This window comes from Idiotropiscis lumnitzeri, chromosome 3 (assembly GCF_059441095.1).
Source record: "Idiotropiscis lumnitzeri isolate Australia: NSW breed Sydney's pygmy pipehorse chromosome 3, RoL_Ilum_1.0, whole genome shotgun sequence".
Classification (NCBI taxonomy): domain Eukaryota; kingdom Metazoa; phylum Chordata; class Actinopteri; order Syngnathiformes; family Syngnathidae; genus Idiotropiscis; species Idiotropiscis lumnitzeri.
This window is the reverse complement of record NC_142393.1, coordinates 23,457,860-23,482,486: the sequence shown is the minus strand read 5'-3', so window position 1 is coordinate 23,482,486 and position 24,627 is coordinate 23,457,860. Positions and strand designations below refer to the sequence as shown.

General features: G+C 41.2%; 4 protein-coding genes across 5 annotated transcripts; 1 reads left to right on the top strand and 3 right to left on the bottom strand.

Annotated features, from left to right (window-relative positions):
• Positions 1-617: 617 nt before the first annotated feature.
• On the bottom strand, positions 618-6,387 carry slc52a3-1 (solute carrier family 52 member 3-1). Of its 2 annotated transcripts, XM_088289788.1 has the most exons (5): positions 6,249-6,387; positions 4,000-4,137; positions 1,768-2,816; positions 1,207-1,330; positions 618-998 (listed from the first exon to the last, which is right to left on the bottom strand). In XM_088289788.1, the coding sequence occupies exons 3-5, from the start codon at positions 2,766-2,768 to the stop codon at positions 786-788; spliced, it is 1,338 nt and encodes a 445-aa protein (XP_088145914.1). In that variant the 5' UTR covers positions 2,769-2,816; positions 4,000-4,137; positions 6,249-6,387; the 3' UTR covers positions 618-785. The 2 variants fall into 2 exon arrangements, with proteins under 2 accessions (XP_088145914.1, XP_088145915.1); XM_088289789.1 differs by lacking the exon at positions 4,000-4,137 and having other exon boundaries at positions 6,249-6,380.
• Positions 6,388-6,470: 83 nt separating this feature from the next.
• ube2v1 (ubiquitin-conjugating enzyme E2 variant 1) lies at positions 6,471-10,500 on the bottom strand. Its single transcript, XM_088289791.1, has 4 exons — positions 10,372-10,500; positions 9,115-9,263; positions 8,045-8,170; positions 6,471-6,903 (listed from the first exon to the last, which is right to left on the bottom strand). Exons 1-4 carry the CDS (start codon positions 10,391-10,393, stop codon positions 6,757-6,759), a joined length of 444 nt encoding a protein of 147 aa, XP_088145917.1. The 5' UTR covers positions 10,394-10,500; the 3' UTR covers positions 6,471-6,756.
• A 1,122-nt stretch (positions 10,501-11,622) lies between these two features.
• On the bottom strand, positions 11,623-18,590 carry peds1b (plasmanylethanolamine desaturase 1b). The gene is made up of 6 exons (XM_088289790.1): positions 18,271-18,590; positions 17,227-17,346; positions 17,048-17,139; positions 16,799-16,943; positions 16,021-16,233; positions 11,623-15,324 (listed from the first exon to the last, which is right to left on the bottom strand). The coding sequence occupies exons 1-6, from the start codon at positions 18,404-18,406 to the stop codon at positions 15,203-15,205; spliced, it is 828 nt and encodes a 275-aa protein (XP_088145916.1). The 5' UTR covers positions 18,407-18,590; the 3' UTR covers positions 11,623-15,202.
• A 2,555-nt stretch (positions 18,591-21,145) lies between these two features.
• Positions 21,146-22,887, top strand: cebpb (CCAAT enhancer binding protein beta). Its single transcript, XM_088292132.1, has one exon. The coding sequence runs from the start codon at positions 21,311-21,313 to the stop codon at positions 22,175-22,177; it is 867 nt and encodes a 288-aa protein (XP_088148258.1). The 5' UTR covers positions 21,146-21,310; the 3' UTR covers positions 22,178-22,887.
• Positions 22,888-24,627: the final 1,740 nt, after the last annotated feature.

The following is a 24,627-nucleotide window of genomic DNA, read 5'->3' as shown; positions in this document are numbered from 1 at the left end:
TTTGCTTTGTACTGTATTGACATTATCCTGGCTGCAACTTGACGTCTTTAACTGTCTGTATGTCATTTACATTAAGTTAAATAAAATCACAAATTAAAAACAGCATTTTGTATCTACTCTTCACGTCTTCGAAGTAAAAATCAATCTTTGCTCATCAAATCACGTCATGCTTACAGAGTAGAAAAGACCTTTAGCGCGGGAGTGACCTGCAAAATAGCTGAAGTGACAAGGATTAGACGTTTGCTTGCGCTATCTAGTGTTCAAACGTCAGACAACAAACATTCTCGTATACTGGAGCTGCATTCCTATAATTAGTAAACATGCTGTGTAGTTTACAGTCAATTATTGTTTATCATCATTGTGTAACAATCCTATTTTTTAAATATAAAAACATAATTGTGCATATCAGTGAAAAAGAAAAATATTGTCAATCTTTTTTAAATATTTTATAATATCGATGTCCAGTTGAATCATTCTTAATGCAAAATGATTTTTTTTATGTTTTACAATGACAGAAAAATGTAATTTAACAAAATCAAATTATGTGGTTGACATGCAAAATGTTAGGCTGTAATGAGTCAGTGTGAAATCTTTTGAGTGAGAGGACAAATAAAAGGTACAGTAAGATGCCATTTTATTACAATATAAATTAATTCACTTGAAATCGATGGCTAAAACGGCACTTCTCCAATTACGCCATTGGTGCAGTACCCCATCATTTTTTAATTTTACAACACAATAAATAAACCCATAGTTATCAAGTCTTTAAATCATCATGAGAGTAGTCATAGTGGACATTTTGTGTTGCAGAAATCCCCGGCCTTGAAGAGCATCAGGACGTTGACCAGTGGGAACATGACGACAGAGCCCACCAGCGACCCCGCTTGTGCTGCTGCGCCACACCAAACGAGGGCGCTGTGACTGCGGTCACGCAGTATGACGCCCACCATCACTTTGACGTAAGACAGAGTTCCAGTGAAGAAGAGCCACGACAGCACCTGGTGGAAGTAAAATGGACAACATTGGACTGAGACAGTCTTTTATTTATTTATTTTAAAACAGCCTACTGTTTGTTTGAAACAACAAATGTAAAAAGCAGTTGTCACTTGTGCTATAAACAGAATTGCTCAACACGGTTTTATGAAGAAGCTGCCAACAGATATTATGTCACCCTTTGCTTATGCAATATGTTTGTGTGTCACTCACAATGATGACTTCTCCTGCTATGGAGCCCTGAAGTAAAGGACACGGGCTCGTGGCAGCCATGGCCATGTTATAGCTACCAAAGCCTGTCCCCAACAGTGCCAGCACACCCAGAAACAATAGAGACCTGAAAGTACAAAGATGCAATCACACTCACATAGTCAGGTCCAGACAGAGTTACTACTGCCATTGTTAGGCATGCAGATTCCATCACAATTGATTTGAAATAAAAACAATCATTATGTGACTGAAGTGCAGATTTTCATCTTTCTTTTAGCAACTTCCACAAAAGTACGATAGTACCATGTAGGAATTATAGCAGATTGGTGCTCAGTACCAAATAATCAAATTGAGATTGTTTTATTTCAAATGTGTTGGAATGGTATTTAAAAGGGGAATTAATTGCAATAATGACCTCTGAACATTTGAACACCAGGAGATATAATACAACTCCTAACCCTAAGTACACAAGTTCAATTTGTACTTCTACTTTGACCAGTCTTATTTTTTACACAAGTGTCTGTCCTACTAGTTATGTACAGACTGTGAGTGCTCTAACCTTACCTGTTTTGGAAGAACATTGCAATGATGCAAGCAACCGGGTTGGCAACTGATGCCAGAGCAGCAGAGAGGTGATAGGCCAGGTTGCCATAGGGCATGCAGGAGTACGTCTGCACGGACGGCAGCACGCCATTGGTGGCGCCATTGACCCACACCACCAGGAAGTAGATGAAGGTTAGCTGGTATACGGAGTGATTGGGCTCTGCAAGTGGAGGCCCTGTATGGCTCAAGTGCTTGTTTTGCCATTTTAGATCATTTTCATCAATCTCTGCCACGGGATTGTCCAGGCCGGAGCAGACCGATGCCACCGAGCTCTCCATCAGGTTTGTGTCAGGTCGCAAACGAAGCCTGTTGAGTGCAATGAAAGCAGCCAGACTTATGCACATCATGGCTGTGAGGAAGATGAAGAACACCTCTGTGGAAAAGTTGGGAGGGAGATATTTGGTCTGGAGGAACCACATATTTCCGCCTGTGTGGTTTCCTTCTGTCCCCTGAGTGGCGTTAACACATTTAGCCATGCCCACGCCTTGGGCCAGCGCGACAACACCGGGAACGAAGCCACTCAGCCCCTCCCCGATGTAGTAGGTGGTGATGTACTTGGCAGGAAGCTGCATCATGAAAGGCAGGAAGGTGACGGAAGAGGTGCAGTCCACCAGTGAGAGGAAGAAGGTGATGATAAAGAAGGCGGTGCTATGCGGGGCGCCGGCCACGACGCTGGTGTGGTCCCAGAAGAAGATGAGCAGAATGCAGGACAGGATGCCGACGAAGAGGATGGCGTAGATGACGATACGCTCGTTCAGGCGCCCCGGGCTGGCTTTGTGTATGAGTGTGATGAGCAACGGCCCCAGGTTGGCCATCTGGATGAGGACGGTCAGGTAGGAGGGCAGCTCCCAGCCTTCAGGGAGGGTGTTGACGATGAGCGGCAGCTCCACCCACAGGCCGTTGACGGCCACCCAGGAGCCCAGGCCAAAGGCGCAGGCCAGCATGTGCACCAGAAGCGCCATCCTGGCCCGACAAGAAATCCGGAATTCCTCTTGTGTAGCCTATCGCACCTGAAGGACAAACATTATCTGTCAAACTATTTAAAACAAACCTAGTTTAGCCAGTCTAATGCCATGCAAACACTAAATAGCATCCAGTTTATGTTGCATTGCTATAACCCTTGAAAGCAGAAGTCAAACGCGGTGTTCTGATTAGATTAATACTGTAATTGTTTGTTGCACTTTGACACCAATTTCAATCAGCAGCAAGTGGCACGTGCCATCACAAAGAACATTTTTAACTTGAATCGCATTTTAAGAGCAACAATAACAGATCTCACGGTCACATTCTTTATCCGCTGCGAAGAAAGACGAATTTTAGTGCCATACTATTGAGTTGAGAAGTCTCAGTAAACATTGGTCTGTCTTACACTGCCTCTCGGGTAGCCAAGTCAAGCACACAAGAAAGAATAGCACGATTGCCATTTAATTGATGCAATGTGATCAAAACGATTTCATTCTATTCATCGAGTATGTTTTTTTAAGTTAACTTTGAGTACTAGTGCTGTTCTTCACAATAGTTTTCATAGTTTTTTGGTGTAAGGCTGGTACATCGTTTCTAACAGCGATTCTCAAATAGTGTCCGTCTAGCGGTATGCGAAAGAATTGCTGCCTTAGTACAGTTCAGTTGTATATTACGCTTTATTTCAATACATTTGCATTTAATGTTTAAACTTTCAATCATGTGTAGTGTTTAACTAACGGTGTAATATTTTTTTCCAAATCATTATTTTAATTTTCAAGTGCAGTGATCTTTTTTTAAATTTATTTATTTGTTTACTTTTCCATTAAATAACCCTCAATTTCTAGTTAATTCTTATAATTCTTCTGAAAAGTTTACAATTTTTGTTTTTAATTTCCAAAATTCCCCCACTTAACTTCCCTTGGAAAACTAACGCAAATTTTCCACTGTAATTATCACTGAAGCTATAAATAGCTACAACTCGTCGGCTGAGATGAGCTTAATCATTCCCAGGGTGAATTTTGGGGCAAACGACGCCGAAGTCCAAAAGAAAGTCAAGGCGGTCAAGATGTCCGCTAAGCTGAAGCTTCAAGAATGTGAACTTGTACACAGATCACGTCGGTCACATCATGATGGAAAAGTCGCACGGTTGTCCCACATGCAGAAACACACCCCAGTGACACACGTTTAATAAAGCAGGTAAACAGTGCTCAAGTCCCAAAAAATACTCACACGTTGCCTCCGCTGTCCTTGCAGGCCTCGGAGACGACTTGGTGTTATCATGTAAGGATGTGAATAAGTGAGTTGGTGGGTGGGTGGTTGTGATCACATGTTTCTCGGGTGGGTCAGAGTCCAGTCCTGCTGTGACTGCTGCATAACAGAGGGCATGTCTCTCAAAATTAGGTCAAGTCAGACATTTTGTACGTATCCTTATTAGTCTTGAGGCATGACATTGACGTAATGTTTTTCAAATTTTTTTGGGGCAGTTGACTTTTTCTCTATGCAGGACGAACTTTTAAAAACCCCGTAAAGCGAATTCACAGTTGTTTCTAGATACATCGTACGCACATATTTGACGGTAATTGCTAAAAACACTCCCCAACAACTTCAGACTACAATGTAACACCTTACAATTCATCAGTATAAAAAGTTTTTAAAAAATACATCGTATCACCAGAGATGCACACGCATAGCAGAACTCCTTTCTTTGCTGCTGCCTGTCTGCTACTCTGAAAGTCCCCCCAAAAAAGTATTTCCAAGTAGAAACGAGCCAGCCAGCAAGCAACAGTGGTGTTTGACCTAGCCTCATAAATTCTTTGAATTCATTGAAAACGATTTTTTTTAATCATGTCCAAAAAAGTCCAGTCCTATAAATTAGTATTTGGTGCGCATTTTAAGTTCAATCGGAGAATAGGAAAATGCCAATTTCGCGCTGAGGATTTCCAAAGGAGTAGAGCAGTGAATCTGATTGGTTTAAAAAGAAAACATGAGCACTTGAAAATTTGAAGTCATTGGACAAATTACATTGAAGCTGAAATATGATTGGACATAAACACAAATTAACACACAAATGACGAACACTAGGAAATAAAGACAAAACACCATTAAGGGCAAGGGTAGCAGATGCTGATTTTTCGTCACAGTTCGCAAACAGTATTTCTTGTTGCTTGGGACAAGGAAATTATTATTTATATTTATTAATATCTGCGATTGGTTGGCAAACAGTTCAAGGGTGTACCTCGCCTACTGACCGAAGATAGCTGGCATAGGGTCTTTTTGGGGCTTAATTGTGGTCTATGAATTTATTTTCTTACTGTTTGCTCAACAGAACGATTGACGGTGCACCGGTGGCGGTCAATCCTTGACCACCTGCGGACAGACGACAATTGTGCCATATATTGTAGTGAGCCAATCATGTATGAAGGAGTTAAACTGCGTGTCAGTGTTTTTTAACACCTGATGAAGCACTCAAGTTGAAGTAGCAAGACAGCTTAACTCGTGATTTTTTTTTTCTCGTGACCTTTGGGGAAGTAGTCACTTCTTCTTCATTCCCATTGCGCTCTCAAGAGGGTGTCTCCATTTGGATTATTTATGGTTGCGTGAGTCACAGTGACACAGCAATCTATTTCCTTGTATTATTGGTGACACGTTATCAGGTTTGTTCACATCGTCATTCATTTATGATGTCAGCTCACTTATAAAATACACTAAACAAAACAAACTGTCCAATACGTATGAATAAGTAATAATGCTTTGCATTTCACTACCAACTGCATATGTCAAGTGCTACTGATGCAGGCATAAAAATGCTTCCCAAAAATCTTGACAGTGCTGTTATTGAAATTATTTTCTTGATATTATTCATTTTTAAGGACTTTTTTGTCGAATGAATGTAATGTGGTACATTTAGTTCCGTTACTCAAATGAGCAAAACAATGACTTAAAAAATAAAGTTGCCTGACATGGGCCAATGTACATTTTGAGTAGTTCAACTTTATGTATCTATAAAATGATCATAATTTTTAGAGTTGAAAAAAAGACAGAAATGTCCATTAATTTTCAGAGTGACAAGCAGATACCACCAAATTGGCAGAATGTCCTTTGTCCATGAATTGTCGTTGTTACTCCATGATCACCATTAATACTAAACTACTGGTTTATAGTTGACTACATTATTGCACTGCACTCATTGCCCGTTGTTGTAGAACTGCAATTTTAAAAAAACAACATTATTGTTGGATGTATTTAGTGTGCTGCTACTGTCCATTTTTTTTTATTACTGACATATAAATGCTCATTCTATCCTATTCTGCATAAAAAGCTTTGACCAATACCTGAACACCAGATTAAGCAAAACACTGTTCCTCCACCACACCAAAGCCTGCCAAGTGTGATTTAATAAAATGGAGAGGCGAAAAACAATTGCACAAGTGGTTTGATTCATTTCTACTTTCAAGCACGATTGACGTAGGCACACTTACAGCAGATGTGATCAGATTATAGCGGGCCGCCATGCACACAATCAGGCAGGACAGGACAACGGTTCATGTTGAATACAGAAGTGAGCTCAGCCGTCCTGCACATAGACTCCATTGTGGCTGCAAAAAATGTACACTCATCAGATTTTCATATTGTACGCGCACATTACATCTCAGTAGTTAAGTGAACATGTTTCAGTTACAATAAGGCGACACACAAAGAGGTACACTTCATAAGGTTATTTATGTTATTGTACAATCTGCTATTTCCCACAAATCATAAAGAAAAAGATGTACAGTATTTCAATGATCACAACCAAGAGATCCGGCGTTGGGAGAAGAGGGAAATCGCCCGGAATGACGTGTGTGTCTGTATTGTTCTTCTATGCTTGAGGTTTACAGCTCTGCCTGGGTTTTCTCAACCAATGGAATGTGGATGAAATGAAGGGAAGTTAGCCAAGAAAAGAGGATTGGAAAGGGTGAGAAGATGGAGACAAATGAAGCACGGGGCTCAGTTGGTATAAATCTGGCCCTCAGGTGGTTGAGGAAGCTTCATGTTCTCCTTGCAGGTCATAAGCCGCCGCAGCTCCAGCAACACCGTCCGGATACTGTACGAATTCTGCCACTTGGCCAACGCCGTCACTGCATGCATGTCGACCTGAAAAAAATCAATCAGACAGAAAGTGCTATGTGAAATTGAAGAGATTGTTACTCGACTCGACTCAGCGACAAACACGATCGATTAATTGCTTCGTCAAATGCAACCAATGGAGCACAACTTTGCTTGTCAAAGATAAATTACAAGTCATGATACTTCAATCAAAATTGTTTAAGTGCGTCACATTTGCTGACCTGTCCCTCCTTAAACTCAGAAGATGCAGCACACCGAGCTATTTGGCCATATTGTTCTCCCCTGTGGTCTTTGCGGCTTAGTTGCCTCAGGTGAAAGTGTTGTATCTTGCGGCTTGCACTGACTGCCAATCATCGCACTCAGGGCAGGCCTTTTTCTTACTAAGCTTCACTAGAAACCACTGTGGCTTCATAGACGGCCATGTGAAGCCACAGTACAGTGTAAAAATAATTAAATAAATAAATAAATTTGAAGGGAAGAAGAAGAAGGAAAAAAAAAGGTATTTTTAGCCAATAATGAATAGCGAAATGGACAATAACCGATTTCTGATAATAATAATAATAATAATAATAATAATAATAATAATAATGTGACAACAACTGATTTCTGATCACAGGGTCAGAACAAGACAATTCAAATTTATAAGAGCCCCAAAAAAAGAGACATTTTATTTAGAAAGTCAGGTGCATCTGCTGTGCCTCTGCACACGTCAAACTACTCATCTCGGTCATGTGAGATCATATTTAAAAAAAGTAAGACTACGACCTAGCAAAGTTAAAGAAAAACAAAAATCTTCGGAGAACTTCTTCGGAAAGGGGAAAAGGCTAAAAGAGCCACCATCATTTACCACAATTTACCAGTCTGAATACCTTGCTTCTGGCTCCAGCATCTTGTGAAGTAGGACCAACCAAACCAGACCGGACGTGAGTAACACACTTAAGGTGTCATAGTCTCCCATTACCCAACATGTCACATAAGAACAATAACATTCTGTGTAATGGTGAGTTGTGATGTTAATAATGTATTTATACAAATTTTGTTCTCATATGAAACCAGTCTGTGGTGCAAAAAAGTTTTTTCAGGGGGCGGGGCTGCCTTAGCGTACTTGATAAGAGTAAGAGCAGGATTAGGAAAAAGAACATGCGATAAAGCTAAAACATTTACTTACCACGCCGTTAGAGGTGTGCACACCATTCAGGTTAATCTTGGTTACAAATCGGACAAACGGCGGTGACTCTGGGTATCCTGGCCCACATTCAACCTTCAGATTGTACATCCTGTTTTCGTAGCTTGTCTGTGGAAGAGGTTGCAAGGTGAGCAACGTAAAGTTTTAACAGCAGTGCATGGTAAAGGTCATGACATTAAATGATGGAACTTTTCCCTCCAACATTTTCTCTCGTATTGAATTTAACATTAGGAAATCATAAAATAAGCGAGCAAATAATCAATTTTAAGGTCATCATTCGATTTTACTGCCTTCATTTACCATGGAGGCGTGAACTCTTATAATTGACGTTAATAACACAATTTGTTATTGTAGAAAATGTTTTAAAGGGCCAAATGCACACTACACAAATAAAAAGCAAGAAAGATTTGTGGTGCCTCAGAGCCACCACACTTTGCAAGACAATTTCTTCAGCAGAGGTGCACACAAAATGTCATCACAAACGACTCCTAGTATTCTCTCAAGTATTTGTTACACATTCTGTGGTCATTGAGCCAGCAAATTTTTGATCAGATGATTGTATCCGTAGCAGAAATATGGTGTTGAGAAATGTCAGCGTCCCTTATGGTGAGCTGCCAATCATTAATATAAATAGCGATTATTGAAATGGATTTTTTTTAAATGAAAGAAATTTGAAAAATCAAAACATTCTAAGAGGACATTCTACACACTGTCCCTTTAATACTAAATCTAATGAAACAAACTAAAACTAAGCATATTTGGGAAAAAATGAAAAAAACCTAACAAACCCAACTGAAAACGTGAACTACAAATAACTAAATTAAAAATGCAAAAGACAAAATGAAATGAAAACTAACTCGAATGAAAATCCCAAAGCCTGGTTGGAACTGCCCAAGGGGAATTGAATAAAAACAACTTTATATACCAATGCTTTGTTTTCTAAGTGAGTTTAAAGGACTTATATTCAGTCAGATTCTGTAGAAACAGCTTGGATGTTTTGGTGCAATGTTCAAGTCCATGTCGCCAGGTTGTTTCAAATTGTTGGCACTTACTCGAGGAGGGCCGATAATGACTCCTCGCCACCGTGTTAAGGTCATGTCCTCGTCATCTTCCAGACCCCAGCTCACAGTTCCATCCCCGACACCTTTCTGCCCTTCCTCCAGCTCTTCAAGTAGCCGGAAATTGCGAGGAACTTTAACTCCTGCGTGCACACAAAACAACTGAGATAGCAAAAGCACTCAGTTTACAGTGTTAACACTATTTATCAACATATCTACTCGATAGTTTTGTTTAGCTGGGAAACCAATTCTCCGTTTGGCTGACAAGTTTCGAATGTGAGTTCACACTAATGATCATTATTTGAAATGTGTATGAAAATATTCAGTACTGTTGTCAGACAAGTTATAGGGCATTTCAAATCAAAAGTCCTCTCACCACTTACACTTTTTCTCGCGCACTGAACCAAGTAAACATAGCAGGACCTCCTTGCAGACAAGCTGCATGATCGCCTGTCCCACACTTAGACTCTTAGTTTGCATACTTTATTTTAAGTCTATCTTTTCTGACACACCTCGTAGAGTGATGAGTGGAGTTAAAAAAGCTGAGTAGCTATGGCGAAGCTATTGAAGATGTTGCCGTGCTGGAGAGTGCTGCATCATTTGGCCTCTGCGGTGAGATGTGATGGTGCAGCTTGCATGCAAATGTGCAAACCAAGAACCGGCCGGCTGATGTAAAAACACACCTGCCACTCTTCACTCCCCCATTTGAGTCTGCAAAAACGCCATTTCCACACAATTCCGTATACATGTGGAATACCCTCATCTTTAAAAGGCAACAATTAATGTTGACTCGTATAGGTCTCAGCTCAAAAGCCAATTTGTCAAAGAGCATTTTCGCCGAGAAGCTAACAAGCCAAGCCCTTTGAGCTAACCACTGCTCAGCTACTTTTACGCCTCCGAACAAACGCTACTTCGAATAAGGCTGGGTATTGCTCCATGTACCTTGGTCATCAGTTGTTCGGCTGGTTAAAACATGTTATCAATAAGTTTGTAAGCAGTACCGCCAGACTTCCTACACTATAGCACGTAGCTTATTGAGCTAGCGTAATGCCCTTTGCTTTCAATTCATTCTCACTAGCGGTTCCAGCGATGTAATAGCTTGCTTATTATAAAAAATTGACGGGAAAAAAATACTCGGCCATCTCAACACCTCCCTACAGTGAGCCCGATCACGCACAAGAAAACAATGTTCTGACAATTGCTTGTTTTTAAACGAGACGGTACCTAATTGTTGCGTTATATTGTATTTACCTGATCCGGCGGCGAGCGCCATGTTGATGGTGCACGACGGAAGCGCGCACGTTATTTATACCGTTGTCCACGTCACGGGAGCGCGCACGCTACAGCGTGGCGCGTCTGGCCTGGTCGATTCTAGAGTGCGAATGTCCGCCTCTCAATAGTGTTGCTCCAAATTTATATAATTCGTCGTGCACGACTCTATCCTGAATGGTATATTTATTTCGTCCAAATTAGAGGACTTTTTTCTAATTTTAGGAAAGTAAAGTGGACTCAAACAGTGTACTGTACAGGTAGTGATGCAAGCAGGTGAAGCTCAAAGGTTTTTCAAGTACAACATTAAAATGCAAATAAATGTATAGATTAATAAATAACATTGTCTTGAAACTCTAATCTGATACAATTATACTGGTTTAAGACCCTAACCTTGGCTTCAAAAGCACTGCGAAACTCAAACCCTTGATTGAAACCCCAATGCTGGTTTGACACCCTAACCCTGACTGGAATCCCTACTTTAAAATCCCAACCCTAGTTTAGTTTGAAAAAGAAAGACAGCCTTGGCACCCAGAATTGAAAGTTTAAAGTAATATTGAAACCCCAATCCTGTCTTGAAACAATTTAAATTTATTTATTTTGTTTTTTCGATTCGCGTTGTGATTAATATTAACCAATTCATTTGAATTACTTTACACTACAATGATAATATTTGCGTGACATACACATTTAATTGACTCAATTCATTAAAATGACTGTATTTTTGTTTACTTAAACAAGTATTCCTTATTCAAAATAAGTTGCTTTCACCAATATGAAAATAATCTTTTAAATAGTTATTTGATGCATACTGATTGCTGACCAAATGGCAGGCTTTTGTCATATAAAATAAGATAAGATAAACCAAGATAAATCATTTCAAAGCTTGCTATACCCTTAATTCAACCCATGCCCTGTGCAATTTAGTTGGAATGAAAAAATAATCCTCTTTGAGCGAGTAATTAAAACTTAACTGAGATATGGTTGTACAAGTATGCACACCCTCTGAAATGCTTGTACTTAAATGGTAGTCAGCATACACCTGCTATATTGTTCGTTTATTACATCACTAAAACCGGGCATTTGAACAGGGGAGTGTAGACTTTTTATATCCACTGTAAATGATTCAAGGCATGTGGCTTTTATTCAATGGTTTGAATTGAACTAAACCATCATGTTTTAAGGATTAATAGTGCTGCCCACTAAGGCTAAGAAATAATCAAGAGAAACTGGTCCAAGTACTGAACTTTTATTTAGTTTACTTATAAATAAACAGTTTAATACAGTATACACATTGTACATCTCCCAAATGGAAGAGAACAAAAAGGCATCAAGGTATATTATTGTGAAATCTGAAACTTGCCTTGCCTCACAGAAAGGGAAACCTCTCGTGTCATTCCATGAAATGTTTTACCATTCAGCTGAAAGGGTTCACGGTAACTCAAATCAGGAGGCTGATAAGGCAATTTAATATCCAAGCAACTCAACATAAACAATTAGAGCAAAGCGTGTCAAAATATACCATTGACTGACTGACTGACCTCCTAATGTAAATTAAATAAATGAATCCAGTGAGCACCCAATTACCGCCAAAAAAACGTTCGCCACAAGTTCAAAAACAAGGAGCTGCATTCAAAGCTTTTTTATCTAGAAACTAATACCAAACAACTTGAGATTTAGTAGTCTGAATCTTAACTTAAACTGGCATCACAATGAGCTCCCATTTTCAAATTTAACTACAAATGAATTGTGGCGTGTTGTAAATAGCGAACATTTGTAGCAGCATATTAACGCAAACCCCCCTTCAGGATGTCAACACAAACAACCCCGATACACCACTTAAGTGTTTCACCAAACACCAAAATATCCCATCAGCCCGAGTATTCCTAACACTGGCACATCTCCAAACAAAAGTGACATCAATTGAACAGCGGGACTTTTTCACTGCACACAAAGGTGCTTCTCACAATACTCGATAAGCACTATGGAATCTACAGTGTGTTCATTTTGATGGTGACCTACATTGAAGAAAGATCAAGGTTACAGTAACATAAATTTGACCAGAAATCGTGTACTTATATTATTTACAAAGAACTACAATGCAAATAAAATCCTAACATTAATGACAACATTTTTAATTGGCAACTCCAGAGGATGAAAAATCATCATCGGTGCTGCAAGATATTGTCCAATGTGACTTATTTTGTCACTTAATTTTGTTCATGTATTAATTAGGAATATATCTTTGGTCAGTGACATTTATCGACAGGCAGAACAATTCAAATCTTTCCAACTAAATGGCAGAAGGTACAAATATTTAACCTGTTGCCTTTCAACAACAGAGTAAGTCATGGCCTCATGCTAGAATAACTACTTTGTCTTCAATTGAACATGTCCATATTTCAATGTGCGAGTAAATTGAGACCAGATGATTATTCATTCAGTCGTCAAACTTTTCGTGACATTTACATTTGGTGTTGTGCCGTCAAGTTTTTCCTAATTGGATACCCCGGCTCATCAAAGGTTCTAGAAACCTTGTTTGAATAGATGTGGTTCCACTGTAACCCAAAATTCAACCTTATCAAGTATGAAGGATTCAAATAGTGGAATATTACATTGTATAAAAAGATGTCACTATCTTAAAACGACCAGAAGCGCCGCAACATTCAAGCATTTAGGGTGCTCCTTGGAATGAAGACAGTTTATGTAGGTAGTTCAATCCTGAGACCCGTCGGGTCAACGTCGTGAGCTTTTTGGAACGCACCACGAATCACGTTCCACTCTGATGAGTGGCTGCGTTCAACAAATTAAAGGGGAAGCATTCCATTGCTTGCATCAGCCAGCACACTGTAAAGCACGTAACGTTTGTGTGTTACGTCTTCAACAATAGTACAGTATATTAAAATGATGCACATTTAAAGGTGTCTCCATTAGAGCTTCCAAAAACAAATAATCAGTCAAAACTTCAGGAAAATAAAGGCATTTGACTAATTCCAACGAGTTAAGACATGAAGTTACACTGCATAGTCATTTGCTGTACGACACACTTACAAATTACTGATGAACGCATTACAAAAGAAATGACAAAGCTTCCCACCAGTGGCTCGATGACATAATCGCATCTGTCACTGAAGCCCTTTTAACGTGACCAAGGTACAGTGGTGCCTTGAGATAAGAGTCACATGACTTTAGTTTTTTGACACGCGGGCCTTCATTCCGACGATTTTTTTCTAAGATACAAAACCTGCATGGTGGCTGTTAATTCACAATAAACAGTATAATATAACACGACACATAGGCATATATTCTTTATCCTCTATAAAATATGACTAACATTACGCCATCTTATTGAGTCACTTACAATAAAAGGATTTGTTCTTTGTTGTTTGTCTGTCAGGCACACCAGAAGGAGCAGGAATGAATTATTCTTCACATTCTATTTAATTCTGTTATTACTATGGTTTTATAAGGACCACATTATACAGTGCTATTTTTTTCTTTTCTGGGGGGGTGAAAGAATGCAACGGGTTAATGTCCTTTCCGGTTATTTCAATGAGGAAAGTTGATTTGAGATACAAATCTCGCAAGGCACCATTGTACGAGACAAGCGGGAATGGAAACGACTCGCACATGACGTGATCGCCCATGTAGCATCAGCATGTAACTCCAAGACGGGTTGAACAACACAAAAGTTCTGCAAAAGAGCGAAGATACAAACGTGTGGCGTGTGTAAGGCAGTTTGAAGAAGAAAAAAAAAACCGAACTGAGCTGGCACGGTTGGGCCAACATAGCTTGACTAACCGTCCATAAAAACAATATTTTGTTGAAAAATTACATTTTTAGTTTGCTTTTTTTGCAAAGGTTGTCTTTTTTCTGGGGTGATGAATTGGGCTTTTGTTTAAATGACAGGTATTCCTTCTATTTAAGTATAAGACACAACTTTTAATATAATGCACTCCATTACAACATTTTTGAATAGAAAAAGTTTCCATTTGAGAAGTGGACTTCACTTTTGGGCTGCTGTGTTACATTTTACTAGTGGCCAGTCAGCACTTTTCAAAAAAGAAAAAGGAAAAGAATAAATAAAAACAATTAGAGAGTTGTATTTTGAGTGGGATTGCAATTCTCAATATATTAAATGAAGAGGATGGCTTCTAAATTAAGCCAACAAGACATTTGACTTTGAATTTTAGTTTTTTTGAGGAACCTATCGTTCAGAGCCATTGCGGTGTTGAAGTTTAACTAATTATAATCTCTCAAGCGGTTTAAATAAAAAGTCTGGAAACGGCAATGGTTGCGATAGTAGCCGGACATCATGTATAGGTAGCGCAGCCCAAAAAAAGTGTGAGGTCAACAAATGTAACAGTTATGATTCATCAATTTGTTCTTTTGCTATCGACATTGATTAAGCATCCTTGTTTCGCTCCACAATAAAAAAAAAAAAGACCGCTGATTGAGTGCGAGTGAATACAGGCTTTCCGATTCAGGATGAGAAGAGCAGCAAGATATGGAATCCAAATTAAGAGCCGAGGAGTGTTCCTGATTTCTCCCTCTGTAAAAACCTCCTCAAAAATGATCTGACATGACTTTCTGTGCAGAAGTTTCATAAAGTGAGCAGTTACTGCGGTTAAAAATGTATTGCAGTTTGAGAGGATGATCTCCATCGTGAATAATGAAAAGAATCCTCATGAAAAATGTCAAATGTGCAAGAGTTAAAGCTATGGCATCAGAACCGTTAGTTTGTCTCGTGGATTACGGCGAGGCAAAACAGGGGGAGGGATCTTTTGAGGTAGGGTGAACTTAGCCTGTGGTGTTACTTGACTTTATGAGCCCATTTGAGATCATCAGCCCTCGGCTTCTCTCCCGTGACTCCCTGGATAAGATCCTCCAGGCTCTTCCAGAAGCCCACCTTCTCCAGGAGATAGTTGAGCCAACCTGCAACAAGTAAACTCTGACTTGACTCTTGACTTTAGAGTACAGGATTTTTTGGTTTTACCTTTTCCCCCCATTCTCCGTAGCGAACATATGGTGAACGTTTATCAGCGTTTTCTGAAGAATTTTTGGGCTTGGTAAAAATCAATTAAAAATTTTTTTTTTAATTATTTTTAGTGGGAGGGAATAATCAAAGGGCCACTCAAAGTGCATCCCATCGTAAGCTGCCCATCCCAGCTCTATATACTCCCAGTGTCCTAGCAAAAAGTTGGAATAGTAAATCAGCTATCGACGACGTCGTATTTTTAGACTGAAAGCGGAGATTTTGTAACATTGTGTGACTATAAGTGACGCCAGCCTAGAAGGAATAGTCTTATCTTTTTCATAGTGTGTAGAAAGTGAAAAAAAAATGGGAGAGGGGGGGGGCACATATATGAGTGGTTTCTAAAGAGAAACAACATCAATTACAGCGTAATGTAGTTTACTATTTTTATTTTTAGTAGTAGTTGCAGCAGCTTTACAGTCTAGCGATTCAACATTTTTTTTGTCTGAATATATGTAACTGGTGTTCCCGATGTGAGTGGGAGTGTGCGTGTGTGTGTACATTTTAAACCCCGCCATCCCCCCACAAGGATAAAAGTTTAGCTCCGCCAGTAATCAGCAGCTGTGCTGGGGAACATTACACAAAAGAGGACAAACCTGTTGTGATGCAGAAGTACGTCTCGTGCGGGGAGACGTGATGGATGCGATGGTGCTTGCGAGGAAGGATGATGTGGCAGTCCTGAAGGAAGACCACCCAGCGCGGAAGGCCAAAGTATGTGTGGGACCACTTGTGAATCTGGTTGGTGAGCGTCACGAAGATGCCAAGTGCAAACAGGTAGCAGTACCACGGGTAGAGGTGGTAGATCTCCGCTGCAATTAAACGGAGATCAAATAATGGAAGGTCGTTGACTGAGATAGGAAGATGATTTCATGCACGCATTCAGTCAGGTGTCTCTGGTGAGGCATTCCTCCAACAACTGAAGTGATACTTTATTAAAAGCATCACTTACAACTCTTTACTTGGTGTGCTGTGGTTCCGCATCGTTAAGGGAGCATCGCAGAGCAGAGCAGAGAATATTTACAGCATAAAAGAAATGCAGACAGACTGAAATCACATTCTGATAATTGCACTACTGTAATCCTCATGGAAAATAAACATTTGTTGAAATATTTATTTCTAAGAGCCTCAGGGACATTTCAGTAAACAGCCACTTGCGTCATTTGCAAAATGAATACAAAATAGTGTGGCCTCTCCATTGGCCATGGAGTGCATTCTAACGAGTGATGCTAGGGTATATTACAGCTAATGAGTAAAAATACATAAAGTAGTATACGTTCCTGTGTTCATGCGAACCCCTTCTCCGCTTTGCAGTAGTGACATAAAACTTTAGTCTGGACTATTCAAAGAAGAAAAATGTTCATAAAAAGGACTCACCAGGGGAGAGGGTGAGGAAGTTGAAGGCCATGTTGGCGAGCGGGACGATAGTCAACATACAGTTGTCGCCATTGGTCTCAATGAAGTCGTGACGGGTGATGGCTGTGGGGTCAATGTGATGCTCTCTGAAGGGTCGGATAAAGGCCTGAATGTAGTGATATGACAGAATGCATGCACACACACACGCACACTGTGTGATTATGGGAAGAAGAAATACTCATGAAAAACAGTGCAATGTATTGAGATGACCTTTCCAAAGATGGGTAGATCCACCGATCCCCATGTGTCAGCCCCCCAGTGAACAAGGCCAGAGGCAAAGTCTGCAGTGAGGATCCCCGCCACTACACATTCATTCAAAGTGGCATATGATCGGAAAAGTCATTTAGTGATGTCACGAATGAATATCTATATTTTGAATCAGAACTTACCAATACCCAACAGGATGTACCACAAATGCCCCAGGTGGAAATTGGCAAGGAGGTGAATGAAATTGAAGGCCATGAGAGAGAAGCAGAGGAGGACACTAATCCACTCTTGGCATCTTTTGGCTGCAAGAACGGCAAGTAAACAGCAGCTTTGGTTTGTGCACTTTTCAAATACAATGGTAACTTGAGATACAAGTAGAATTTTTCATTACAAGACTCTGCTCGTTACTATGTGAAAACATTAAGCTAGAAAACGTGAAAGATAAGTTATGTGGTTGTTCTATTTTATTTCCTCCACTTTTATTTCCAAAAGACATCATGCTATTCCCTTAGTTTTATACGTTATTACTTTGACAGGAAAGTAACTGAAAGTGACACTGAACAACTTGAAGCTTAGCAGTGAACTTTCGATCTCAAAAGGTCACAGTAGCTCAACTTCACATGACTCATCATTTTATCCAAATCACCATCCAAAGGTTAATAACCACTCGCAATCAACACATAATGCAACGTACTCTGTATGTTACGTGACTGACTGCAATTTAAACCGACAGGCAGACAAATGCACTGCAAGGGAGTCAAAACTGAACAACGTGCTCCCTTGCGTTTGCATGCATTTCCAAATTATGAAAAATCTTCAAGGGTTTTGGTTCCGTTTGTGGCCTTACTCTATGGTCAACGTAATAATTGTCCTCTGGGGTCGTAACGTACACCAAAAGCGAAAAACGAACATTTGTGCAGCTGTTGCTTCATGATTCAAATGCAAGTGCAACATAAGAACTCCACGAACACAAATTTAAGCGACCTCACATGAGTACTGTTGTGCAACGAGCACAGTGGCCCAAACAAGCACCGCAACGTAGACGTTGGTGTATCGAGCAACCATGGATATGCTTATGTTGTCATTTTGATCGTGTTTATTGAGTTCGGAAACTCAATATGGTATATTTACATAACGTCTAATGATATGTCACAGCCCGTATCAATGGTGGTGCCGGAGGAACAAGCCTAGCATTAAAGACGAAGTAGAGACACAGATCGACTCACCTGGCGAATATAAATTGGCCAATTCTCGGGCACCGGCGTGCTGTGCACCCCACCTCGCCGCGCCCCGGTCGGGTCCCTGCCGCTCGGGATTTTCTAATTCCTCTCCATACCCGCCCTCGTTCACCATTCTCGCCATTTCTCCACTTTGGGCCCAACCCCTTCAGTTTAGACAGTCTGCTCCTCGTCAGGAGCCAACGGAAACGTCAACTTCTCAGCCGACAGAGAGCGTAACGTTTTGGACCAATCGAGTGCAAGAGAACAAGGCTGGCAGCCAATTACCATGCGCAAAGGTGTCGGCATCTGACCAATGGCGTTGCGAAAGGTAGAATGCACTTCCTGAGTATGTCTGACCCCACCCGACCTGTTATAGGAAGCTACAGGCCCTCCCCCACAACACGATGCCGTGCCATACAAAGCATGCACAGCAGATGGCGACAAAGCGTAATATACGTAGGAGTTATACATCAGGGCTCAGCAACCTTTTTGAAACTGAGATCCACGTGGTGGGGTACTCAACTCAACTTAATTGAGTGCTTTAAAAAACTAACGCAGCTGTGGTTGTATCTAATTCATGTTTTAGTCATTGTCCAAAGAATAGTGACTTGAGCTTGCCTGAACTTTAAAAGGCTGCGAAGGTCACATGAGACGCTTTATCTAATCCATCCATCCATTTCTAAACTGCTTCTCCTCATGAGGGTCGCAGGCGTGCTGGAGCCTTTTTCAGCTGTTTTCGGGCAGGAGGCGGGGTACACCCTGAACTGGTTGCCAGCTAATTGCAGGGCACACAAAGACAAACAACCACCCGCTCTCAGGAGCAATTGAGAGCATTCGATTGTGGGAGGAAACCAGAGTACCCAGAGAAAACCCATGCAGGCACAGGGAGAACATGCTCCACACAATCGAACCCACTACCTCTGCACTGTGAGGCCATTGTGCTAAAAAGAAGACCAAGGTAAGTGTTGTGTAGTAAAAAAATCAACAAAAATATTATTTACTCAACATTTTAATAATATAGGGTCCAGTAAACAACAGTTCTCGGACTTTGAATTACAAAAAGTGCAGTGCATGATACCTAAAGTTAGATACAGGCATGCATGCATGCGCCCTAATTATAATAAAGCGAGGATGCCTTGTTTGCCAATTTGCCAATTCCTAAAGTGGATTTTTGGCTTGAATTAATGTTGAGAAGTATTAAACTTGGTTGTACTGTGTATAATTTATTTATATCCTGTGTATATATTCTTTCATACGTATAAACCAAAAAAGGAATGCTCTTTTTACCTGGTGTTACGTTTTGTCCAGAGTTAATCCGAGCTGGGCACTTGACCCTTTTGTGACGGTCAGTCCATCACCTTGCGTCCGCGATCTTGGTATGGTTCCGGCTTCGACCCTCCAGTCTTACTCATAAAAATTGCCGGCCCTCGACCCCGTTTTTTGTCGTTTTATCCTATTCGCGAGTAGGTTCATCACACGCACGATGACCGACGGACTAAATTCAACCTGCGGCCTTTGTATTTGAACCATTTTAAAAATTGACACACACACACAAAAAGATAAACATTCATCATATGTCCCCTGCAGAGAATGACAGTAAACATAGGGGAATAAATCGGAACAGGAACAATGTCTTTGTTCACCTATTCAAGCTACGTAAGACAAGCAAAACAATTCAATGCTCTTCCGCTCGATCGTAGAAGGCACAATAAACGTGTATCCAACTGTTGCCATTCATACAACAGAATAGCTTAACGGGCCAAGCTTTGACAACCATTAACTAAGTTTGTGAGTAAATTGAGATGAGATCATAATTATTTCACTATACATTCTATTTGTGACATTTTTTGTGATCATGTGCCATGATTACTATCTTTTTTATTGTCTGCTACTTTATTTCTTACTCCACGAGATGGCAGTCAATGCTCAATTAAAACTTTCCACTAGTCTAAGACCCCCAGACTTGAGTAACGCGAGGTCACTAGTTAAGTACATTATATTGTGTATACCATGTATTAATATCACAATGGGAACATTTGCAACAATTTTCTATGTTCATAAAGGTCATGTACAAATGGACATGTCTCTTTTGCTTTTTTTGACAATAATACTTATATTAACACTACCATAATGTAAGAGCTATATAGCTCTGGCGGGGTCAAATATGAGTGCAACAACCATGGAACTTTTTTGGTATTTAGCCCAATTTTTAATTTCTGCAAATAAACATGCCAAATGAATATATTTATATTTGGAATTCGCGATATGTGTTGTCAATAGCTTATCGAGTAAAAAACTACCTCAAAAGTAGTAAAATCTGAGAAAATTGCAATTTTGCACTTCTTTTTTCTCCCCGGAGCCGCACATCATAGTAATGATTAAATATAGACAGAAGAATTAACAACAACAAAAACAAATATATTGTCAAAGAAGAACCAAATACTAACAAAAATGATTAAATCAATAATACATGTGTGTTTTGGGGGCAATTTTGAGTTGCGTCATGTTCCAACGTCATAATTACGCAGTGTGTTAAAAAAGAAAAAAAAAGAAAAAAAAGGGCTCTTTGACCGCTGTGTGAAATTTTCCATGATCGTCTTTAGAGGGCGTGATCGGACCACCTGTCGACAAGTGTTGTTTCGCTTGTTGTTTTCACACTTTGTGCAGTCAATCATGTATCACGTTTATTGTTTGTGTTGATTAACTGTTTGGGTCATACTAGCGATGTTTAAAAAACAATAATAAGATTGAAGACCATGAAGTTGTGGGTGAGTGTTTTTAAAGCGTTCTCTTTGGTCACGTCACACACCTGCCGAGCTAAGCCACGCCCCTTGTCTGCAATAAAACTTCTCCCGTGAAAGGAAGACCTGTCAATTCCTCCCAATTCCACAGCGCGCACAACTTGTTACGTACTGGGTCCATAGAAGTGCTTCTGCGAGAAACACATAAACAAACAGCAAGAGAAATTGCGACACTCGAAGAATTTACCGACGTGGGCGCCTCATCAGCCCTCCATGCTGGTGCAATCCGGCGGGTGTTAAGATCCATGGAAGTGGCCGGTTTCTACGACGAGGGCGGCTTTGCTATCCACGCGAGAGACGGCATTATCAACCCCGGCGGCTCGTACTGGAGGCTCGGTGACTCGATGACGGAGTTGTGCATCGAGGAGCGGGAGAGAGCGATCGACTATAGCGTCTACTTGGACCCGGCCGCCGTGCACTGCCCGCAATTGGCGGCAGCACACTCGCACCCTCCGCAGGGCGACGTCTTCTCCGACTTCCTGGCCGAGAACAAGCTCAAGAGAGTGGCCAATTTCAAGAATTACACGCTGCTCAGCGAGCTGGAGGCGACTCAGCGAGACGGGCCACGGGATCCCCGGGGGCCGCCTTACGGGCTCGGCTACACCGACCTCCAAGAGACGCGTGTGGACAGCGTGCTCGCCTCCGAGCTGGTCCGCTACCGAGCCGTGGGCAGGGACGACAGCCAGGAGGACGTGAAGATGGAGAACGGCTCGTCCGCCTTTGACATGCGCCCCTACCTGCAGTACCAGTCGACCGGGGACAGCATGGGTAACATCTCCACGGCGTCCTCCACTTGCTCCAGCCCGCCCGGAACCCCCGCGCCGGCGGGTCAGGGCAGGTCCCCGAGGTCCCCGTCTCACGGCGGCAAGCTCTCCAGCGGGAAAGCCAAGAAGCGTCTGGACAAAGACAGTGAGGAGTATCGGCAGAGGCGCGAGAGGAACAACCTGGCGGTGCGTAAGAGCCGCGACAAAGCCAAAATGCGCAACTTGGAGACGCAGCACAAAGTTTTGGAACTGGCGGCGGAGAACGATCGTTTACAGAAGCGAGTGGAGCAGCTGTCCAGAGAGCTGGCAACCTTGCGCAACCTGCTCTCGGCCACCGGCCAGTGTTAAACGCCCCCGGCCCGAGTTGCTCCCTCCGCGGACTCAGAAACGTTGATCGGAGGGTGGATCGACGGGGTCGTGTGGGGGTGGCGGTACGGACTGCAACCAGTTTACAAAGACACTTTGCATTGAGACTGAAGAAGTGGCTTGCACGGATTGCGCAACCACTCTGTATTTTTATTTGTATTTTTGGTTACATTAGCTTTTTTCTTCTCGTCTAATTGTGTGTATGCAGTATTTGTGTGCAGGTTTGATAAAACGCGCGAGTGAATTTCAACACGAACGTGTCGAAGTGGAGCAGCGGCTGCTTGTCAAGCGAGGAGTTGTGCTGCAGTGAAATGATGCAACTCTTCGTAATAGTATGGGCAATGGATGAAATAAGTGGAATTATTTAATATCGACGAGGTGAAATGCATTAATTGTACTTGATATTTTATGGAATTAAAATAATTTTTACTTTGGTCTAAACAGTTTCACTGGCACGTCTTTATTTTAGGCAGCTTTTTGCGACGAGATCATGTGGACTACTGTTAGAGATCATGTCTGCCCCATTTTTAAAAACTGTGAAAAAAAATACACGCACCGTTTCTAATTAATGAAAAACACGTACAGCTGTCTTAATAAATTACATCAATGCACCAGTGAGTTCAACTATCACATTGTGATGCTTTGTTATGATTTATGATGCCAACAATAAATTTGCATACAGTGAGAAATTACTCTTGGCTGAATAGCTCGTGCAACATTTTTGTGGCCTGCCGCCATTTAGCCTTATATAAAATATTCTTATGCCATTCTCACAATGAACAGCAACACAGTGAGTTCCCCTCGTGTTTACACATTGATTTGACACAAACGTCCTCAGATCTTTGCAGATTATGGCCTCTGCGATAGTGCTGAGAGCAGCACATAAAAAAAAAAATGATGTCGACTCGCAGTGCAGAAATGTTAGCTTTATCTGCAGCACACGGCTCTGTCAATAGTCTGCTGGGTCCACTGGCCCGCAGAGGGGGTTCAAGGTTGCAGGCAAATTAATCAGCAACTAACCTCCTCACACCAGCTCAGGTCATGTTTTAGCCGCCCGACATGCTGCAAGTTAAGCTCATGCATACTCTAATTCTTTGCAAACTTGTTAAGAGGGAAACAGGCCCTAAAACATGTCAGTGTTGTCATGTGTTCAATATCCTGGCAGCATAAATGTCACAAAAGGTACAGCACTACTATACTCGTGCCACTTCTGTTCGTGGTTCTCAAGATGGATAGAAAGGTTTCTCTGAATAAATGCCTATAGGTTCATGGGAAGCCAATCTTGTCAAAAGTGGCACGACAGGAAAAAAACATGATTTGTAAGACAGATTTTTTAGGAGTGCATCCCAGTTTTTCTACTTGTACGCCAAATTGTCTTAGAAGTAAGGTCAAAGAGCATACCTGTACATGGACCTTAAACGGGATATCAAGGATATCGAATATTTGCTCCAGTAAATTTATTTTTTCATAAAAAAAAGCAAGTATGCTAAAAGTGGCACAAATTGGTCTACTATTATGCCAAAGTATTACTAAGATGAAGTTGTTTTACTAGGATTTCCTACTCATTGTGCTGCTGGGCTTCATTGTCTTACTAAGGCCCAACAAAAAATTCTAGTGCATGGACCTTAAGGTGGACATTGAGGATAATGTTGTCATAGTGGTACTTTTGCTATGAACTTTTGCAAGGCCTCCCACACAGCAGCACGGCATAAACGCTATCTGACACAAGCAAGCAAAGCAAAGCCAGAATCGAAGATAAAGCAGCTAGTAGGGGACGCGGTGGGATGTGGAAGTGATCCGTGACAATTTCGGGTGGGGGTCGTTGACAACTTCAAACCCAGCAGAGAGGAAAAACCACCTCTGCTAGTTTTTCAGGAGAGGCCGCTTTCACCTTCAGGGACTGCAACAGGACTGCGTTTGACTCTTCAAATAAATCAGGCACTGCTTGTTTCTTCTTGTATTGTGAGCGTTGAGCAGCTCTGAGCTATTGGGCAATCTCTTCCCCACCCACATTCGAAGGAGCAATTGTTATCCTGCGTGTTTTGCATTGGGACAAAAACTGTGATCGACATCATCAAATGGAAGTGAGAATGTGTAAACCATTCAACCGAATGCTACAAATGACAATATTTGTATTTGGAATTTGGGCCTAATGTTGTCCGTGGCTTATAGAATGAAGCCAAATTGTTCATTTTACTTCCACGTATGCCGTGGTGTCTTAAGATAACAGAGACCCGATTTACACGTTTTTGGAGGCTGTCGTCTGGCTGATTTTTTTTTTGCTCTGACTTACGTGTGCTGATTGGTAGCAGTGAACTGAACTCCCCTTACTTCACAACAAGCAGCAGTTATAGCAGAGAGCAAACATTTCTTCAAATAATAGGCTTCAAACTGTTGAATGCCACTCCCAGCTGAAGTTTAAGGTCAAACCA